This window comes from Lutjanus erythropterus, chromosome 24, assembly GCF_056507025.1.
Source record: "Lutjanus erythropterus isolate fLutEry1 chromosome 24, fLutEry1.hap2, whole genome shotgun sequence".
NCBI lineage: Eukaryota > Metazoa > Chordata > Actinopteri > Lutjaniformes > Lutjanidae > Lutjanus > Lutjanus erythropterus.
The window spans coordinates 4557612-4580136 of NC_139340.1; the positions used below are offsets into that span (position 1 = coordinate 4557612).

At 37.3% G+C, this 22525-nt stretch overlaps 1 protein-coding gene across 2 annotated transcripts in view; it reads left to right on the forward strand.

Annotated features, from left to right (window-relative positions):
- Positions 1 to 22525, forward strand: part of LOC146304538 (inactive dipeptidyl peptidase 10-like) — a 75619-nt gene that overhangs the window by 20580 nt on the left and 32514 nt on the right. The window contains exons 1-3 of one of the 2 annotated variants that reach the window (XM_084713407.1): positions 4852 to 5020; positions 10406 to 10520; positions 10631 to 10726. In XM_084713407.1, the coding sequence (XP_084569533.1) occupies positions 4904 to 5020; positions 10406 to 10520; positions 10631 to 10726 (328 nt within the window). In that variant the 5' untranslated portion in view covers positions 4852 to 4903. Of the gene's footprint in view, positions 1 to 4851; positions 5021 to 10405; positions 10521 to 10630; positions 10727 to 22525 lie in introns of those variants that run through there. The other variant, XM_084713408.1, reaches the window with a different exon arrangement.

Genomic DNA, 22525 nt, shown 5'->3' on the forward strand with positions numbered 1-22525 from the left:
GTCTGTTTCTGAGGTATAAGAAAACATTAATAATCTGTTAGAGGGAGTAGATGTTTATAGCGGTTAAATTGAGCAAAATGTTAAAGGAGTTTGGCAGACAGTCACCAAACTCCAACTCCAGAGTGTGTATTTTAAGAGCAGTGAGCTTTTCTTTTCAGGATAACAGGCTTAACTTTACAACAACAGACAACTGACAGTTATAAACAGCTGATCAACTTACAGTGGAGGACTTGCTCTTACTTCTTATTGTGAATTTATGATGTTGCATGTGCATGCCCCCAGTTTGGGTCTGCAGGAAAACCTGTTTTAGCCACCAAAGAAGAGGCCCACCTAAAAAATCTATATCAATTTAAATGTACACTACATTTAGAATATTTTCAGCACTTTGCCTTGCCACAGGACAGGCTTTTCCAGCTAGAAAATGCCATTATATGAGCTCAAAATGCCATTATATGAGCTCACTTCAAACAAACCAAATTCTATTGGCAAAATCATGAATTTTACTTTGCAGAGAGCACAGGGGATTCTGGTCAACCGCTGCCTCGATGTCTTAGTTAGATGTTGTGTTTGTTTTGTTACTGTGTCACTTCAGTGTTTTAAATAATCAGTTTGGATTCAATTACACAAACAAATGAACTGATCGAGGCAGCAGTAGATGAGCAGCTCCCATGTCTGCAAGGTAAAATGACTGACTTTGCTAATGGAGTTTGGTTGAGCAAGAGAAAGTGATATTTGGCTCATAAAATGACAGTTTACTGTTGGAAAAGGCTGTTTGTGAGCAAGGTAAAGTGGTGAAAATATTCTATATAAAGTGTACACTTAAACTGATACTTTTTTTTATTATTATTGCTGACCCTGTCCACTGCAGTATATTGCTTCTTTAGTGCTGGCACCCCTTTCTGTTTCTCCAAAATGGGGACGTTGGTGTAAGAGTGCATTGACACAGCCAAGAAAGGGAAGAGACATCCTCAGTTTGTTGTGTTCGATTTTTAGACAAGGTCAAGAGGTTCAAAACTACTTCATGTTTTATGAGAAAAAAAACAGAAAAATCAGAAAATGAAGCTGTATTAGTACAAAACAGATAAATACGATGATAAAATAGTTGAATAGGTTATTTTCAAATCACAGTATTAATAAAACAGTTCATTTGGTTCCGAGGTCTTCATGTTGATAACTGTGGTCTTTTTAATTCACACAGAGCAAATGCACTCTAAATAAACACAAAATAAATCTCTGACAGACAAAGGCATGAAGGCTGATGCACAAACATGCAGGCAAGTGAGTGCAAATGCACAAATCCTCTAACTATGCTGTGGTCTGCAGGCTCTCTGCCTCAGGGACATTAGTGAACTTCCCAAACACCGGCAGAGGTCAGAGCAAGAGGGATAGAGATCATTTCCATGTGGTCTCTGATTCTGCCTGTTAAATATTTAATGGTGAAGGGAAGAGAGTCCAGCCCAATCTTCTTCTTCTTCTTCTGTTCCTGTCTTCTCTTCTTCTCTCTGTCCGTCCTCCCATTTCCGTGTTATTGCTTCCCCTCTGCTTTCCTCTGAATTTTCGATCCGCTGCCATTTTTCCTCCTTCGCTCCCAGCTCGTTGACCTCAAGCCTTTCCCTGCCGTCTCCATTCGAGCACTCACGCTGCTCATTCAGTTTCCATCAGGAACTGCACGTGTTCCCGCACGCCTAATGATTTTTACTCACTGCTCTCACTCCTTAATCCTTGACGCTGAACTCTCAGTATCTCAGTTTTAAAGATGCATTAGGCTCTAGCAGGCAGCTACAGGTAACTGGAGAAGATTAAGTCATTAACTGAACACAACAAGATCATGTAGTCCAAGATCCAGAGGGGCAAAGGTTGTTGGACCACTTTTATGTTTTGGTCTTCCCCTTCCTTTGGGTGGAAAAGAGACAGAAAATCTTAATTTACTGTATTAGAGAAACTTCCTAACCTGTTAAATCTATATGTGTTTGGTAACCATGGTAATTAGGGTTAGGGACTTTTAGTCTTTGCTAACAGTTGCTAGCGTAGTCTTCACGAACAGTAACTAACAGAAGTGTTTGCTAACTGTTACAGAAGTCTTTGCTAACAGTAGCTAACGGTAATGTTTGCTAATGCACAAGGGTCTCAGTTGCCTAAAGAATTATGATAACTAGCAATCAGATGTAACTACCTAGCTAACAATTAATGTAGATCAACAAGCCAGTTAGTTCACATTTTGCTGCAGAGCAAAACACTAGCTAACTTGCTAGCTAATGATTGATGTAGCATTTTGCTAACATTAGCTAATTTAGGATGTTACTATTGCTGCCTTCAAATGGAATTATGACCTGGAAAGTCAAACATTTAAATGAGCCCAGCACACAACATATCTAAGGAAACAGGAAAGGACAAAGGTCATGGAGGTTCTGAAAAGGACAGGACTTATGAAGGGTTGATTAGTATCATCAGTCACACCTGTGTTTACTCTACTACTTCAGATCAGTATGGCTGCTGTAAAAAAAGGTGTATTATCTACAGTCCCAGAATGCAAACATTGACAGGTGTAGCAACAGTCACTAAGGAGGGGTACGGTTTCCTTTTCTGTCATCAGTTTTTGAAGTTGCCATTTTTCTGTCCTTGTGGGGTCATTTGGTCCTCAAAGGTGTGGACATACAACACACAAGGAGACTGGTGCCTGCAGGCTGGTTGGTCTTTTTCCGTCTCTCCCTCTTCATCCTCATTTCCCCACCCCCTGTTATCTCCATTATTTTTGGATGGGACAGTGTGTGTATGTGTGTGTCTGTGTGTGTTGGTCGGTCGGGGGCTTGTGTCTTCAGGGCTTTCTCTGTGACACCTATCGGTTTGCATCCAGTCAGTTGGCAGCAGGAAAGGCCAGCTGGTTACTGATCTGCTCGATTGTCTCACTTCATTCCCCTCTGAAGGGATTTCAGATGAAGCCTCGCTCGGTCCGGTTCATTCTCCAATGACACGCTGAGCTATAATCCTATAATTTATTTCTGAGGGATATTCTAATACTAGATATCACAGCGGAGCTCTTACAGTCCCTGAAGTGATACTGTAGGAGTAGTGGAGTGACGACATCAGAGGTAAAAATACCACAAAGGGCTGTGCACACTGTAAGTCCCTGTGGGGATATTACACTATGATACAAACACTATTTCACAGGAAAACTATAAATACTGCAGGCTTACAATCTGCTATTAGAGACATACTTAAAGGATTTATTAAGAATGTGAAGGATAATGTTTAATTTAATCATTTGTCAGGATTAATTAAACCACCGACATGATCTTTAGTTTAATTAATGACTAAAATAGTGACTGATTTCAGGTTTTAAATTGCTTTTTTTGTTGCAGCTTTAATTAATAGTGAACTCATAATGTCACTGTTTAATAAACTGGCACAGGGACTAAAATATAAATATAAATATTTGACTTGACTTAATGTAATTTTGCAGTATATGCCACACTTGAGAGGCACTTTTTTAAAAAGAAAATCCTCCTTGGGACACCTCCCCATAAATGCATCCCCATTCTCCTGTTTATGTTTGAGTACATTTACTCATTATGTAATAAATTATGATATATTATTAATGATTAAAGTTAAACTTTAATGATCCTGAGGGGATATTCAGTATAAGAAGCACTTCAAATTAGCTCTACCTTTACAAGCTGCAACATTAAAGTGATGTAGTACACATTAATGCATGAATAATTATAATCCAGCTCTATCATGCTTCTGAACCCTGGTACTTTTGCTCCACTAACTCTATTTTGATGCTGATACTTTTTCACTTTGATTTTAAAAAGTGTTTATAATCAGAGTATGCAGTAATAATGCAGTTTCAATAATTTCCTCAACCTTGAAATAACAGTAATATTAGAGTAGAGCGCTACAGACACAGATTTGAGGTTCAGCACCACGGACAGCTCTACAGTCGCTGTAGTTCATCATACCGGATGTTTGCATTAGTTAAGAAAATAAAAGCCTATGATAAAAACGATTTAAATTGAATCGATGTAATAATGGAGTGAAGCTAAAATAACTGCTTCTATTCTCCTTAAATAACTTTAACATTTGTGGTTTGTTTCCATATTTCACTAAAAAGCCATATGTGTGTAAACTACATGTTAGTGGGTGTATATCAAAAACAAGAAACAGAATCCTAAAGTAAAAAGGATGGTGAAAGAAATGTAGATTATATACATATAATGAGAGTTGAAACCCCCAAAATAAAATAATGAAAAAATTGCATTAATTGAGAAAATGTGACAACTGACCCCCCCCACCGAAAAAAAAAAAAAAAAAAAAAAAAAAATTACTTCCCCAAACTTATTACTATTATCTCACAAATGCAAAGAGAAAATAATACAGAAATAAATAAAGAAATTATACATGTGTGTGTGTGTGTGTGTGTGTGTGTGTGTGTGTGTGTGTGTGTGTGTGTATATGTGTGTGTGTGTAGTAAATAAATGCAGAGGTATATACAAAAGATAAATATAATACGGAGATAAATAAATTCATTAGTAATAATATATATTTAATGTACAGGGAAAGTAAATGAAAGTGAGAAAATAGAGAAATTTATACAAATGATGATAAAAATGTTGATTAAAAAAGATGATTTGTGTCATTTATGCATGTATTTATTTTTTATTTTGTCAGTTTTGGTCCCTGTACATATAGTCAGTTTTAAATCAGAGATTTAAAAAAAATGCAAACTTATCAGTAATTTCCAGTCAGTAACTGCTGTAGCCTATGCGGTCGTTTTACAAGAAAGTTAAACACTCCTTCACGTGTGGATCGACTTTTATTTTGAAAACCACTCCCGGAAGTCTCGCGGTCTTACTTGCGGTTAACTTTCCGCTCGTGCTGCTAAATTGCCGCGCCGACAGGTTTGATGTTATTACCGGAGAGCTGCTGGACTGAGGCAGAGCAGGAGGACGGAAGCTCCGGTACGATGACGGCGTCCAAAGACCCGACGAAGAAGAAACCGAAAGAGTCTCAGCAGGATGAGGTAGAGAAAAAAAAACACTCTACAAACTGTTTATGAATTCAGCTGAGAGGAGATGAATATGTGTGTTCAGACAGAGACAGACTGTGGGTAGAAGCGCTTCTCTGCTGCTGCTCGGACACAAATTAGACTGGAATATAACGTGGAGATGATCAAAATATAAAAATACACGAAAGTACAGTCAGTTCAGGGCTACAACTCACTACAACTACGAATTATTCATCGTTTTCCTCTGATTTGTTCTGCGTCTCCATGTTGAATGTAAGTCAGCGGTGGAAGAAGTACTTCACTACTTCTGTATTCAAGTAACAATACAATACTAGAGTAAAAATACTGTGTAACAAGGAAAAGTCCTGCAGTCATCATGTGATGCATAAGTGTTAGCATTAAAATATACTTAAAGTACCAAAAGTAAAAGAATAATATGTATGATATCACTGGATTTTAAGTATTTATGCATTAATATTTAACCATGACTAATGTCACAGCTGGTAAAGGTGGGAGCTATAACCTTTTTTGGAGATAATTTACTTTTTTTTTCTGTAGATAAACTCAAATTTTAACTGATAAATTCTGTATTTTCAAAAATGTGACTTTATTTAAATGTTTGAAAATTAAATGGCTGCAACTGAAAATACCAAATTATTAACTATTATTCACTTTCACTTTGAGTTTACTCAACAATTTGTGAAATACAAAGTTTGCCTCTAAATTCAAGCTTTCTAAGAAGAAAAATAAATGATCACAACAAAAGATTTAAATTGAAAGTTTATTTCAGAACTTCTAGTTTGATTGAACCTTAAAAAAATGTGAAGACATTTGCCTTGAAATTGAGAGTTTTCTCTCTTTCTTTAAAAATTGCTATTTGCTTCTGCATATTTATGTATTTATTGTAAAAACAGGCAGTTATGGAGGAGGTTTGGTGTATTTCTGATGGTAATACAGTGAAAAGGTGGTTTTCAGTCAGCTAACCTAGCTGCGTGGCTAACCAAGCTAACATCAGTTAGTGCTTAGCTACGTTAGCAACAATTAAAGCCATCTTGCCATAAAAAAACTCGTAGTAGTTGATAAAAAAAATAAGCTAAAACTGAGTAAAACTGTTAAAGAGCTAGAGTTAAGTGCGTGATATAAAATAGTCTGAAATACCAGCAGCACATCTTCCCAGTTGAGAAAGTTTAAGTCAAGCTTTTTCTCAGGGTTGCCAGGTTTGTCTATGTCCACCAGTCTCACAGTGTGTATACTTAATCAGTCATTTAGCTGTTTTCTACTTGAATAAAAGTACAAGTATTACTTGCAGAGTGGCCAAGTGCAAAATCCAGATGGCAGAAGATGATTTTTTTGATAAAGGAAAATGTCTGATAAAAGATTTGGTTTGAAACGGATGCAAACAAATGTCACATTATCATGATTTTAATAGATTTTTCAAATCATGTGCTGCATACTCGGTTCCTCTGTTTGGACTTCCAATCCTTACAAGCCTCTTCACAGGCGCCCTGGTCTGGATGGTGTTGACTCAAAGAAAGATCTGATCATGGAGAATTTTTTCAGTACATCCATCTTGAGACCCAGCTTGAGATACTGTGCGTCTTCAGTGTCCGCTGAGACCATAATCTGTGTCTGTCCTCCAGCTCAAATGCAACAATTCACCCTCAGAGTCTCCGTCAGTGTCAGATGCAGGCGGTGGTGCTTCTTGCAGTGGCTGAAATCCACAAAACTTGTAATATAACAGACTGATGATTTGAAAATGCAGTTAATTAGTACTTGAATCGCAAAACTAGCGCTTTACAGTACTTGTTACAATAAAAAGGTAATCTGAGTAGTCTAACAAGTTACTTTGTAAACACTTCACTCCCAAACACTGGTTCTGATACAAAATGTGATTTCAGTTTTTAGACTTTTTTCTAATCTATGCACATTTTTTGTGATATATCACATTATTTTACCTCTTTATGCCTCAAACAGTGATTTAAATTAAATCAGTTGATGGGGAAATACTAAAATCTGAAAAAGGTTCCTGACTAGCAACTAGAGATAGATTTTCTTTTTTCCTTTTTTCTTTTTTTCATTGGTACAGAAAAAAAAAAAAATAAAAAAAAAAAATAATAAAATAGTGACTTTACAGATACAACGATTGAGATAGGGACAAAATACACAAGGACAGACAAATACAGAAAAAAAAAAGAAAAAATGAATGATGTGTAAATGGTACATATAAATAGTCAGTTATATGACATGACTTTTATTATAGTGGCTGATCTGTTATAGGATACATGCATGAATAATAAAAAAAGTAAAATAATAATAACATGAATGTAATTAATGTATTGAGAAAGGAAAAATTAATATAATATATAAAGGTAATAAATACAGATAAATAGGCACATAAGTAAATAAACAGTGTGGATGGTCTTGGCAGCTTTACTGTAAGAGATAACAAGCCAAAAGCCAGTGATTTAAACTACAATAAAGTGTCATATTTGATCAAATTATCCTGTTTTTTGAATGTTAAACCTTAATATTATAAAGCAGAACTCCCATTTTTTGTCCTAAATATGTTTATTTATGTGTTTTCTGAGGTAATAAGCTTATTTCCTGTTAAATATTGAGTTTTAATCTATTTCTGTTTTTATTTCTTTAACTCTCTCTCCCTCTGTCTGTCAAACACACACTCGTAAACACAAACACACACACACATCCTTGATTTCCCTGCTTGCTTTACTTTGCACTGAAGTGCGTCTGATCAACAGACTGTTGCAGTGGACTGTGTCTGCTCTTACACACACACACACACACACACACACACACACACACACACACACACACACACACACACACACACACACGGAGGCAGTATGCAGAGAATTAGCTCAGAGATGTTGAACTAATACTCTGAGAGCAGTCGATGGCGCGGTCGTGTGCAAAGAATGATGCCGTTTCCAGCTCGCCGACAGCACATGTGATACAGATCGTTGTGGACACGTTTGTGTGTCTGATCTTTATGATTTAAACTCAGTTCTATATGCAGTCCTCGTGCAGTACAGTGAATTTACTGTATCATGTTAATCTATGAAAGGATTCCAAAGACTTAGAGTTCATATTATAGTTACTCCATACATATAAAGGGCTGAATGACGTGCAAAACTAATCATATTGTGATGATTTTAACAGATATGAGTCACAGTTTTAGAGGAAATTGTCATTTTTGCATGTGATTTTTGCTGCTGTCAGTACTGAATAGTCTATTTGCCAGCCAACAGAAAGAATATTGTGTTGAGTTTTATGTCAGAAATGTAAAGTTTGGGTTGCCAGCATCATAAAACTGATGGATGCAGACTTGCATGTGTTGTGTAATTTGCATAATTAGCATTTATTAGTATAATCACCCATATGGACAATATTTCAGCATCTGATTGGCTGATTTGGACAATGTTTGCGTGGTTTCTGACATTGTCAAATTTGTTAAATGGCCATTTATATGAAAAGCAGCCACCCTTTTAGATGAAGCTGCAGTCAATTTAGAAGCTTTTTAATATGATAATGTATGGTTCTCAGTAGAACCCCCTGGGTTGGCTCTATATAAAACTCTTTGAAACGATTCTTGTTAGCACCTTTAAAAGGAGGAAAAGTTCTGGATAGAATCTTAAGGGAGTGTTGTGTGTGGAACAGTTACACCATAGAAGGGTTCTCAGTAGAACCTCTTGGGGGTTCTCGGTGAAACATTTCACAGATACTTCTACGTTTAACCCTTTATGTTGGGTAATACAATGGAAGTAGAACTCTCTGCAAGGGTTCAACGTGGAACCATCACTAGGAAGCAAAAAGTGTTCTCCATTGGGGATATGAGGAGGAACCCTTTATGGTTCTAGCACCTTAGTTTCTAAGATTGACCTAGCACACAGATACATGTGTGGTATCAATTTACTCGTCTAACTCTCAGCAGGAAAATGAGTAAGTGTGTTTCCCAAAAAGTCAACCTAAATGAGATTAAATGTAAATGGACAGTTGCAACTTTGAAAACCAGCAAATGAATCTAAATCAGAGACAGAAAGTTGTTCCGCTGCTGGAGCAGTCAGCATCAGTCTGACACGTCTGATGTATAAAAGAGGTTTCACACTGTTCCTTCATGAATCTGTCTGTCTTTCTCTGAAGCTTTGAAGAACACTGATTTAAACACCATATGACAGCTACCTATTACCGTTCCCTGCAGCGTCACTGCTGGAAACCTCCGAGCACGCGGCCACAGATGTTTTCTGGCCAAATCCGATCCTGAACCAAAAGCCCTTCCCGTCTTTTCTCTGTCTGGTTTTAAAGTCCAGCCTGCAGGTGACTTTCATCATCGCAGCCTGGAGTGAGAGAGAAAAGATCAGTCCAGAGAGGTGATGTAACCCAGCAGAGATGCCAACACATGAAAAGTTTTGGACGTCCGAAGAGCCTTTAAGCAAACCTCAAGCTGAATTTCTACCTTTGGCTCATATAAGAAAGGCTGAAAATGTTAAATCAAAAGCTCAGATTTCATTTTTCATGTCAAGCCCAAGTGTTTTTTTTTTGTTTTTTTGTTTCCTCCAAAAAAAGCGTTTTACTCTGATGGCTCTTTTGGGTGGATAATCACCGCTCTGTCTAGACAGGATGAGTGTAAGCTGCACAGGCTGTCTCCTTTTAGTGTCCTGAACGGCTAAATTCAAAAATCAATTCATCTTTTAGTCAGGTTTTAAAGACAGTTGCTGACAGGGCTATCTGAGTCATCAAAAAAAAAAGGATTTTAGTCTTTGTTCTGTAGCTTCTATCCTATTAAAACATGAAATATCAGCTAATATCATTGTGCATTCAAACAGCATAATGGTAGAAAATAGAGATGTTAATGATTAATCATTGCTTGCCTTTAAAAAACAATTAAAAATGTATAAATCAATAATTAATGAAAAGTCACAAAATGGCTGTAATTGCACCTCATTATTTTGTTGAATAAGGAAATTTAATCTTAAAATGAGAGAGGAAACAAGAAAAAATCAAAGTAAGAAAAACAAAGTGTATTTTGTATCTTAGAAATTATTAATGATTAATAAATTATTTGATTGTTAGTGTTTTCATCTACTGGTTAAGGCAAGTATATAATAGAAATGAACAACAGTTTTCTGAGCTTCCAGCACATGCACCTGCTAGCTGCATGGCTAACTCAGCTAACTAGCTAACGATCTCATTTTTATTTAATGATTATTGTTTCATATTTCATTTTGATAAAGAAAAGATATCATAATGGTATTGAAAATTTCTGAACGATACCCAGACCTACGTCCGACATATGTTCACATATCAGTGTTTTTCAGGCTGTCCGTAGTTCTATACATGGATGCAACATTGAGAACTTGTTTTTTTGTTGTGTGACTGCAGGAGTTTGTGGACGTCAGCCCCCCGCAGAGGAACTGGAAGGGCATCGCCATCTCTCTGCTGGTGATCGTGGTGGTCTGCTCGCTCATCACCATGTCTGTGGTCGTCCTCACGCCTGGTATGTCGCGTGTTTAAGCTAAAGTACTGCGATTTACTCTTCAGTTTTGTCCTCTGTTCCTCGGTGTAAGAAGAGACTGAGTTTGACTGGAGTTTACTGTGTTTTCCCAGTGGAGGTCCCTGGCAGCAGCAAGTCCACGCTGACTGTGGCAGATCTGTACAAACCAGAGTTCAGCGTTCACGACCCCGAGGCCAAGTGGATCAGCGGTGAGTACGGCATGATCCGCCGACAAAAATCAGTTTAAGTGTGTGCTGTATTTAGAATATTTTCACTGCTTCACTTTGCCGTCTGACAGCATTTTCTGATGGAACGCTATTATAAAATACCTATACTCTATACCAACCAAACTCCATAGGCAAAATCAGTAATTTTACTTCACAGAACATGGGAGTTGCTTTCCAACACTGCCTTGATCTCTTGTGTTTGCGTGATTTTGGTGAGTCTGAAGTATCCAGCATTAGCCACCATTAGCTCCTGGTCATAACCAACTGAGTAAGGCTACACAACCAAACCTCCCCACACCAAAGCTCCTCTTTGTTGCCGCCATTGAAGGAGGCGTGGAGGTGATATAGCTCAGGAGGAGAATCAGGAGGTAAGGGATGGTGTGACATTGAGAGGAAAGTGCAATGGTGATGTAACAGGAGAACAAAAAGAGTGTGACTTTGAGAAGAGAGTATACAGGTGACATTTGAGTGACTTTCTGGAGGCTGATGATGAGACATGGTTTGGTATTTTTATCTTTTACAAAGCAAATATATGTGCTTTTTTTTGTCAGGTTTAGTTTGGATGAAACAGCTGGTCACATCTGGCTGCTTCGTCTCCCACAGAAAATCCAAAACAGTCTCAGACAGCTGGTTTGACTACAACGCTTGTCGAGGTTAATTTTTCACTCCGAAGGTGATACTTTGAAATTTTGATTTGGCAGAATTTAAACTCAGGAAAATACAAGTTTAAATATTGATTGAGTCCTATATTCATATACAGTAAAAGTCTTCTGGCAGAATTTGATAATTTACTGGACAAGAAAGGCTTAAGGGTCTTAATACCTTGTTAGGATACTGAAATTGAATAATAATAATAATAATAATAATAATAATAATGCACCAGGTATTAGAGCTGCACCAATTAATCAAATAATTGGTTCTCAATTCATTGTTAAAATAATCAGCAACTATTCTGACAATTGATTCATTGGTTTGAGTATTTTTTTTAAGAGAAAAAAGAAATCTCTGATTCCAGCTTCTTAAATGTGAATATTTTCTAGTTTCTTCACTCCTCTATGACAGTAAACTAAATATCTTCAGGTTGTGGACAAAACAAGACATTTGAGGACCTCACCTCAAGGTTTGAGAAACATTGATCGAAGTTTTTGACCATTTTCTGACATTTTGTACAGCAAACAACTGATGGATTAATTGAAAAGATAATGGACAGATTAATTGACGATGAAAATAATTGTTAGTTGTAGCCTTGTACAATTTACAGCATGAGTTCTCTGAGAATCTCTTTCATATCAAAGCAGAGTTGGTATTGTAACTTAAATTATCCATAATCAGATCAATACTGATATCAAACCAAATTGAAAACAATAGGTTTGGGAAATCTGAATCGATACCCAGCCCTACAATCACATTGAACATATAATTTGATTCCTTTTTATTATAAAAAATAAACATAGCCATTTGATGGATAGAGAAAAATCATGGTTTGTTGCACATTTACCAGATACAGGGCCAGATATTTCTCTCAGGGGGTGGAGACCAAAACCAAAACCAAAAGAGACTAATATTGGACTCACACTCACTTAAACAACTTATAATGTTGCTCTGCTGGATGTGTAAATAAGCAACAGGTTGTTATTGCAGCTTTAAATGATGGAAAAGGACCTTGATCTTTCTCTACCCTGAAATTGCTTTGAATTTGAAACTGGTGAGGAAATTGAGTATTTTCTAATTGTTCCTAAAAATAACTAAAATAAGCTAACTTTAATTAAAAAGAAGACAGTATTGTCCACATAAAGTCATCAGACCTGAGGACTGACACAAGCTTCCCACCAGGGGAGGAAACACAAGTTCATAGAGCTCTGTGTGAAGTGCATTAGAAGAAAATGAGAATCTCTCCACCTGAGGTTTTCATTACTGACTCCAAACATTTGTCAGAGAAGAGTGTCAGCGAGTGTCAATTCCATATATATTAAAACCATTTATTCACTGAGATTATAGTCTGTGAAAGCAGCAGCTGTCTGCAAAGTTACGCTGAACTCATCAAGGTCGAAGGATCCTGATAATCTCAGAGAGGAAAAAAAAAATCTCACTCAAAAATGAGCATCTTTACTTGATTTTGATGGAAAAGACTTTGACTTTCCCTGAGAAAATCCTCACCAACCTTACCAACTAGCAGAAAAACAGGCGTATACTGTAGGTCAGCTTATTACGACCCATATTTATATTTACTGTTAGGCGGCGACCTCTAGCGGCCGTAGTAATTATGATTGGAGAAGTTTGTTCAGTCCCTCCTGTTTTTGGGATCGTTGCAGTCTAAAATACCTCGCAGCAGCTTTTCTAAAAAACTGTGATGCATGTTGTGATGTTTTTAAGCAACTTTTTAAATTAATTTAGGGGAGCAAATGAAAATTGCAAAAGAAAGTTGCAATATTTTTTGTATAATTCATGAAAATCAAAGGCAGCTTGTTCCAGGAAGAACACTCTGTTCTGAGGGTTCTGAGGAACCCAAAAAGGCCCACGAGCACAAAAACAAAACAACTCTAATAAAATAGGCTTAATTTGTAAATGAAGAATTGTACAGAGCATTAACGTCAATAACAATGACAAAAAAAAACAGTGAATAATAAAACAAAACACTGACTTGGTTCATTGAGACGTACATGTGTGGTATCAAATTTATGGAAGAGTTACAGAGTTTGGACAAAATTGCAATCGTAACATCACAACTTCCTGGACGGACTAGTTGTTTGTCTCTATGTGTGTCAGCCCTGTGATGAACTGACGGGTTGTCTAGGGTGAACCCCGCCTCTCGCCCAATGTCAGCTGGGATCAGTTATAGATAATGGATGGATAAAATAAATATTTAATAGAATAAAAAAATATATATTTCATTAATAAATATGTTTTATAAGGTCTCAAGAAAGTAAACATGTTTTTCTCTCAACTGAGCCAGTTCAGGGTCACTTTTAGCCTTGGGATGTTTTGTGAACATTGCCCCATGTCTTTTGCTTTTGTATATTTTAATATCTCTATGTTATTCATCAGTACACTTGAATAAACAGTGCATAAACACATTTAGTAATTAAAGTGACTCCTGCTGACCTGCCTGTTCAAACACAGATGGCTTCACAGTGTTGTGTTGATTCAAGAGCACGGCGGCCTGCAGTGAGTCAGGGTCAGTTATCCTCCCACCCTCTGGTAAACCATATTCAAACAATAAAAGATCATAATAATGATAATATAACAACACAGGCAGGATCTGAGATATGTCTGCTGTAGTGTAATTATCAACACATGCAATATACAGTAAATGTGTAAGGATAGGAGTAAGTAAATATATTAAATATTAAATCTCAGCCATTAAAATACTAAAAGCAAGCCAGTAAAAATGAATCTTTAAAACAGAGTTGAATGAGAATGAGCTGTATAATCTGATCTGCAGCTCCTGCAGATGCAAGTAGTAAAAAACAGTCAATAAAATCTTCTAATCAGCACTAAATTTTACTGAAAGCCAGAGGGAAAAAACACAAACAGTCCTGGTTTGAGTTAGTGTAGGATGTTGAATTATTGCAGAAATTAGATAAAGCTGTGTATTAATGTACCTTGACCTGGAGTCAATGTACCATAAACTGACTTTTCTTGTTTCTGTTTGTTTATTTCCAACATTTTCAATAATAGTTATTTTATTGTGTTTAATGAGCATATTGAATCCACATTTTACGGCTGTGTTTTACTTGGTTTAATCACTCTGCTACCAAACAACATCTTGTTTCTGTACTTTCTAAATAGTGTCTACTAGCAGCAGGAAAACTTTTGCCAAAAAATCCTTGAGGACGTAGGGCTTTCGTCTGTGGCCTGTGTTCTTTTGGGAGTATAATAAGTAATCAGTTCATTTGGACCAAGTTTGAAGAAAATCCCTCAAGACATTCTTGATATATTGCCTTCACGAGAACTGGATGGACATGAGGTGACAGTGACCTCCAAAATCTAATCACTTCATCCTTGTGTCCAAGCAGTCACTTGTACCAAGATTGAAGAAATTCCCTCAAGGCATTCTTGAGATATTGTGTTCACAAGAATGCGATGACCTGTAAACATGGCTTTCGCCGGAACGGTGCTATAAAAGAAAAGGTTTTTCAAAAATTCTAAATCATAGAGGTCCTTCAGCGTGCAGTCATGAACGTACACCAGAAAAAATAGGCTGATCAGTCCAGTAGTCGTCGAGATTAGCTGTGGACAACATGCAGGACGGTTGATCACTCATATACAAACTCACTCAGGCACTCACACTTTGAAATAATGACATGATAATCAGTCCCACTCAAAACACTGCAACATGCATCACAATTTTTTAAGAAAGTTGCTGTGAAATCAGGTATTTTAGGCCGCAACAATCCCCCCCAAAAAAGACTGTGAAAGCCAGGAGGGTAATAAATCTGTTGCATAAAGACAATCTGACGTGATGCTGTAGCTCAAGTGATAGAGCAGTTTGTTTGTGTCAAAGTGTCCTTGAGCAAGACAAAATGTGACACTTTAAAGAAATAGATGTAACGTTAGCAGTAAACCGCAGCACATTCACACAGTTTCCCTCACATCAGGGGAAATGTTTAGTTCACTGACCTTTCTCCTCCCCAGTCCTCCCCCAGGCCACATCTCCAACACCTCCTCATTACATTTTGTTCCCATGTTACATAAGTCGCTCTCTGCTGGAGGTGTCACAGCACAGCCTTGATCTGAGGCCGAGGGCTTTATTGTATCACACAGCATGCAGAGAGCAGCGTTCCTCCACATGTTCTCGCTCGTATTCAGGTCCAAATGTGGCGAATCGCAAATGTCCGTGTTGTTTAACTGGCTTCTTGACAGCGTGACAGATTGTGTTTGCATTCGAGCTCGCAGAAGGAAAAAAAGATTAAGGAAGAAAGAGAGAGAAAATAGCAGCTATAGCTAGAGGGGCAGAGCAGAAAAAATGAAAAAAAAAAAACAGCGGTTTGTTGACAACATGACAGCTAAATTACAGCTCTAATGGTAAACTCGGGGAAAGAAGATGACTAAATATATCCGTAACACCTTTCTGGAGACTTGCTGGGAGTGACAGACGGAGAGACACAAGGACAGAGGTGGAGGAGACAGTGAGAGATGGCCGTCCTGCTCTGGATATGAAACAGAGATCCACTGCCTGCTGCGTCCTTCCCTTCCACAGGGAGATAATACTAATGACTAGTCCTGCGGCCTGTGGCTTCTCATTATGGGCTCTGGTTGGGATGGCCTCTAACACACACACACACACACACACACACTCACACACACACACACACACACACACACACACACACACACACACACAGATATCAGTGTGCTTGTGAGGACTGTATTTCACTTCCTTAAAGCAGGGTCACATTTGATCTGAACACGATTTAGGCGTCATGCGACTGATCTGACTGAAGCTGTTTCACTCTCGAGCACTTGGTGCTGATAATTTGGAGATAAAAACTGTACAGTGTGTGCTCTTTAAACAGCTATAATCAATATTTTCAAATTAACAATGGATCACATGACTATTGGCATGTGAAAGTAGTCACTTGTAGTGATTAGAACAAAGAATTATTGCATGTTAAAGGGTTTTGTATCACATATATATTGCACTATTTGTCACCTGTACACCAGTATCTGACCAACAATGTGTTCTTCTACACATCCAAACAATCATAGAAAGCTCATGTTCATACAGTGAAATAGAAGTACTAAAGCAGCCGTATAAATCTTGACTTCCATCAGAGCTGCCTAAAACATGATTTCCTCTGGAGAGTTCCCTCTGTCCTGCAAGTTTATAACTACATTTCTCAGTTTTGAGGCTTAATTGATAGTTGGAACAGCTGACATAGGCTGTATTACATTGGAGAGTAAGAACTAACTTGTTTTGGCCTGGGTCAGCTGTCAGCCATTAGCTGTTTTGTTGAGATTAATGATGAAGTTGGGAAATTAGCGGCTGACATGTTGTGTGGTGTAAATCTTAATGTAGACCGGTTGTGATGAGGGCCAAGAGCCCATGTAGACGAGCATGGTCTGGACCTGAATTTACCGCTGGGCCTCCTGGAGGTGTTGTGGGTATATTTCAAACACGTCTGTAATGAAGATTGCTTCCTTGACAACCTACAACTCATTTCCTCTCCTCTCCTCTAACATCCGAGTCAGACTTGAATAGCTGCTCACCGTAATTTAATAGCACAAGAGACATTTACATCATATGTCTGATAATAGTGCTTCAGACAGAAACAAAACAAGAGGCTGGAATTCATACCCCTCAGAATGTCAGAATCACGTCCAAACACTTCAAAAAAAATAAAGTGATATAAAACATTAAGATGTAAAATTGCAGCTCCTTGAGTTCGGCGGCTTCCGAACAAGAGCTGAATATCATTAAGATGATATTCTCAAACCCATCAGGACACCAGAGCAAAACAATCAAACACATCACTGCTCAAATCTTTCTCCTGACCGCACGGAGCACGTTTCCTCCAGAGTGAGACTCAGCACAAACACAGATGACTGATGAATGCAAATAAATATCATCAAGCTCACATCCTGCTGAAGTAGATAGATTAAATACACACTGTTGGTAGTATAAATTGTGATATTCATAGAGGATATAGAGCAGCCTGTGTTTAAAGGAATAATTTAAGATTTCATTCACGTTCTCACTCAGAGTTAGATGAGGTGATTGATGCCACTCTTATGTATTCTGTAAATGTGAAGCTACCGCCAGCAGAACGTCTGGAAACAGGGGGGAACAGCTAGCCTGGCTCTGCCCAAAGCTTACAAAAACCTCCTGCCAGGTCCTCTCAAATTTACTAAAGAGAGCCAAAGTGAAACCAGGACTTACGAATTCCGTCCCACAAGCTAACAAACTAGCTAAAACATTAGCAAATGAATTAACAAGCTAACAAACAAACAAACTAACACACTAACAAACGACTTGACAAACAAACTAAGAAGCTAACAAATGAGCTAACAAACAAAGTAATGAGCTAACAAGTGAGCTAACAAGCTAAAAATGCTAATTAACTTGCTAGTTTGCTGGAGTCCATCTGCAGTGAGGTTTCACGAATAACTGATGAAAACCAAAAGTGGACATTATTTGATTTTCAAAAGTTTATTTTTTTTATTTCGACTACTAATAGTGTCAGAAAAATGACCTGTCTATTCAGATAGCATATCCAGATTTATCTGGCTTAGCTAACAAGCTAACAAACTGAGAGACAAACCAACAACCCAACAACCCAACAAACAATCTTACAAGCTAACAAAAAAGTTGCAATGTGAACAGATGACAAACTTGCTTGTGCTCACTCACAATAAATGCCAGTCACTTGTAGTTCGTCAGCAGCGAGGTTTCATAAGTAAGTGATGAAAGCAAATACTGGATGTTATTTTAATTTTTAAGTTAAACCTGTTGCATCAAACAGTATTACCAGATTTCGATGGCTTGCAAGCTAACAAGCTAACAAACAAGCTACCAAATGAGTTAATGTGATGTAACAAATGATGTAACTAGCTAACAAAGGAACTAAGAAGCTAACAAACTAACAAGTAAACAAATGAACTAAAAAGCTAACAGACAAGCTAACAAACTGCTATTGTTCGCTCACATTAAATGGCAGTCACCTGGAATATATCAGCTGTGAGGTTTCATAATTAAGTGATAAAATGCATCACCATTAGCCCAAACGCTAATAGTATTAGAGTTCTGTGGTCACTTCCCACATTTTTCCAAAATTTACCACCTTTGCATTGTTCTTAAATTCAGATAAAACCCAACAAAACAGAAAAATATGTCTCATTTCTTGCATATTTTCTTGCATCGTTGTCAACATTATGAATGCTACACTGATTTTTCATGTTACCACGGCGACCATATAATTCTCTGTGGAGATGGTTTAATTAATTAAATCTATTTTGACATATATGCTGTGTATTTGTAGAGTCAACATTGCAATGTATATGAGTGAATTATTCATGGAGCTGTTGTTTACATTGAGTATTCCTAATGTATGGTTAACATGAAGTGGAGCTTGTTTATATTGGATTAAGCTGAGGATGAGGAAAACATTCAGGTACTTACATAAGAGAGAAAGATAGTGTGTGTGTGATGAGATCAGAGTGTGTTATGGATGAATGCTTCATGCTGCTTGGCTTGTCATACATGATTGCTAATGAGGTCTGTACAAACAAAAGGCTACATCTTTACCAGTGACCCGTATGAATAAAACAACATGAATAATGCATTATTTATGTAAAATAAGTAAATCAAGCAAGATCCAAGAAACAAGAATCCTTTTTTCAGTAATATAACCCCAACAAATCCCAGACATGCAGATACCTTCTTAAAGGGACAGTCAGGGATTATTTGAAGTGGGGTTGTATGAGGTATCTACCCAGAAGTCAGCAGTGAGGTTTTATAAATAAATGATCAAAGATAACTTTTAGGGAGTGCTACTTCCAAAATGCTAATATTGAGCAAACAAGCTGACAAACAAGGTAACAAGCCAACAAACAAATTAACAAGCTGACAAACAAATTGACAAGCTAATAAATGAGCTACAAACTAACAAGCTGTTAGCTCGTAGCGTTCACTCACATAAATGCGAGTCACTTGGCGTAGATTTTTCTTTCCAGATTTACCTGGCCTAGCTAATAAGCTAACCAATGAGCTAACAAGAGATCTATCAAATGAACTAACAAGCTAGCAAACAAACCTACAGGCGAACAAACTAACAAGCAAACAAATGACCTAACAAGTTAACAGATGGGCTAACAAACTGCTAGTGTTCGCTCACAATAAATGCTAGTCAGTTTGAGTACATCGGCACTGAGGTTCTTTGTAAATAAGCGATAGAAGCCAACGCTGGAAGTTATTATAACTTAAATTAATTAATTTTAGACAATAATTATAGCACCACCATGTAGCTGACTGGGCTCATATTTCTTTGGCAGCACACGGGAGCTCACAGGAATTTGACCTTTGGACTTGAATTCTAACCTGTTTGGTCTCTTGCTGTGTTATAAATGAAGGATATATAATATAATATATAATTGTTTACATTTTCCTTGCTCAGGAAGACCAAAATGATCAAATATAGAGTTTTCCAGTGTTGGGAGTAGATGTTCATATTATAATTTTGTGACTTAAACATAATTAGGCCTACTTTTCAAAGATTAAGGATGAATAATAGACAAGTAATCAACAAATATTGCTGTTTAAATTGTAATATTACATAAAAAGTTTTTCTTAACTTTTATTGCTGCTTTTTGATGTTTTTTAATTTGATGCATTCTCTACATGAACCTCGCCATCATTTTTTCACTCTAATGATGTGAACGCATACTTAGTTTTTTTGCACTTGTTTGTTAATGCACATTCAGCCTGAAAGCTGCCCGTTCTCACACAGCAGTGAGTGATTTCCTCTCCTGCAATCAGCCACAAATTCACTGCAAATGAGTTTCAGGAGTTCATCAGGGAGGGAGAGGGAGGGAGACGGGGGGCACAGCTGCTTCATGTTCAGTTTGATGAAGATGATCAGCATTTGAAACAGTTTGTTTGAATTCACAAGTTTAAACTGAGACTTTAAATATTTTAAAAAGTTTGAAAGTAAAAGAGGTGCACCTGAAACTCGTGTTGCCTTCACAGGCCCTTCTCAGCAGCACAATCCATTAGTTTTTACAAGTTATTTTAGTTTTTTATTTACTATGCTCTGCTGCTAAAATATTTAAACTAAAAGAAAAATAAACACACATTCTTGAAACAGGTAGGAGATATGATGTGGATATCTTTTGCAGCGTAGATCAGTATAAAAGTGTATAGTCGTAGTCTTGCACCTTAAAAATGGCGTTAAATTTGCAATTATTTCCTAAAAAATAGATCAACTGTATGAACTGAAACTGACAAAATTAGAAATAAATAAATAAATCACTCAGTAAATAAATATAGCAAAGATAATGCAAATGAACATACAAAAAAAAAAAAAGCTGATACAGAAGTTTTGACGTTGGGAAAATAAATGGGATGAGTAAATAAATGGGGCATATTTATTTACTGAGTCATTTATTTATGTCTTTATTTTTTATTTTGGCAGTTTCAGCCCTCCATACAAATTGGCCAGCTTGTGTAATTCATAAGACTTTATGGGGATGAAACCATGCATATATCAAGACTTCTTTTTTTCATTTTGTGTATTGTATTTTATTACTTGCAGTAGTCATACATCAGCATTGTTATTGTGCGTTTTGATATTTTAATGATGGCTAAATTTTCTAGTGTTGCAGGAGTTAAAGTTGTATTCCACTGTATTCTACTCTCACATTACAATTGATATATAATTCAGTCCATAAGCGTATGTAATCCAATGTAGTCCTCAAAGAAGATTTCAGCAATAAAAGTACCACAAAGAAGAAAAATATTATAATTCATCCAATTTAGACTTTAAATAAGGTCCAGAGTTGAGTTTTCATTATTTGTAATTACTGTCAGAAGCAGCAGCCTTTTGTTGTTCTGCAGGAGATGTTGTTGCGTTTGTTTGAAATAACCTCAGTGCTTGCTGTAAGAGTTCAGCTCTCTCTCTCTCTCTCCCTCCCTCTCTCTCTCTCTCTCACACACACACACACGCACGCACACACATGTACCAGGTGAATTAATGTGACAGCAGGTCTGGAAGTTGCAGCCATGACCTGCGTCAGATAAGAGAAATCCAGGACAGCATCATTGTGTGATGTGTGTGTGTGTGTGTGTGTGTGTGCGGTTACATGGCCCGCTAGCATGTTGGCTATGTGTGTGCTGCTGTGAATTACAAATGTTGGACAGACGGGCAGGGTTCAGAGAGACAGCTAATGAATTGACAGACTCTGAATCCCTGGTGTAATGGAAATCAGAGAGAGGAGACTCTCTTCTTCTTCTTCTTCTTCTTCTTCTTCTTCTTCTTCTTCTTCTTCTTCTTCTTCTTCTTCTTCTTCTGTAGAAGGTGCAGCTCCTCCTGTTTTTTTTTATTTGCCAGATAAGAAGAATAAAACCCACTGGGACAACACTCATTATCATATGTGTGACCTCTCCTGCTGGTTGATGCCATTTTTAATTTTAATGTTCAAAGACCTTACGTTACAGATCTATCAGGAGCATCTTTTCTCAGAGGCCATATTGAAACCAGGATTAAACTCCAGTGTGTCAGGACAGTTTTCAGTCATTTAAAAACAATGAAGCAAATCATGTCATCTCGTAAATTATATTCATATTTAACAGTTGTGTCAAATAGTGTTTAAGTCAGACCATCCTTAGCCATTTTTTTTTCATACACCACTGCATCATAAGCGAGAAAACATTTCATTCAACGCAAATATAGTAACGCCCCCGATTGCAGGATGTGTCATCAACTGTTTCAAATTATTTTCCAGAAAAAGACAAACTCTGAAATACTGCTGACTGAGCCAGATACTGCCATTTAAGTGATGTAGAGCAGTGTTTCCCAATCCTGGTCCTCGGGGACCCCTGAGCTCATCATCAAGCCTCTGCAGAAGCCTGATAACAACCTGATCATTTGAATCAGGAGTGTTGGAGCAGAGACACATCTAAAACATTAGACTTTCTCCCTCCTAAAGCTAACGCTAGCAGCTGAAGCTACCTGTGTGTTTTCGTACGGGGATGTAGTCATGATGAGTAACGTGTTCACTCATTCTTTCACGTCCCAGCTGATAAAAGGACCTGGAGTCGCTGATAAAAGACATCAGGTTGATGAC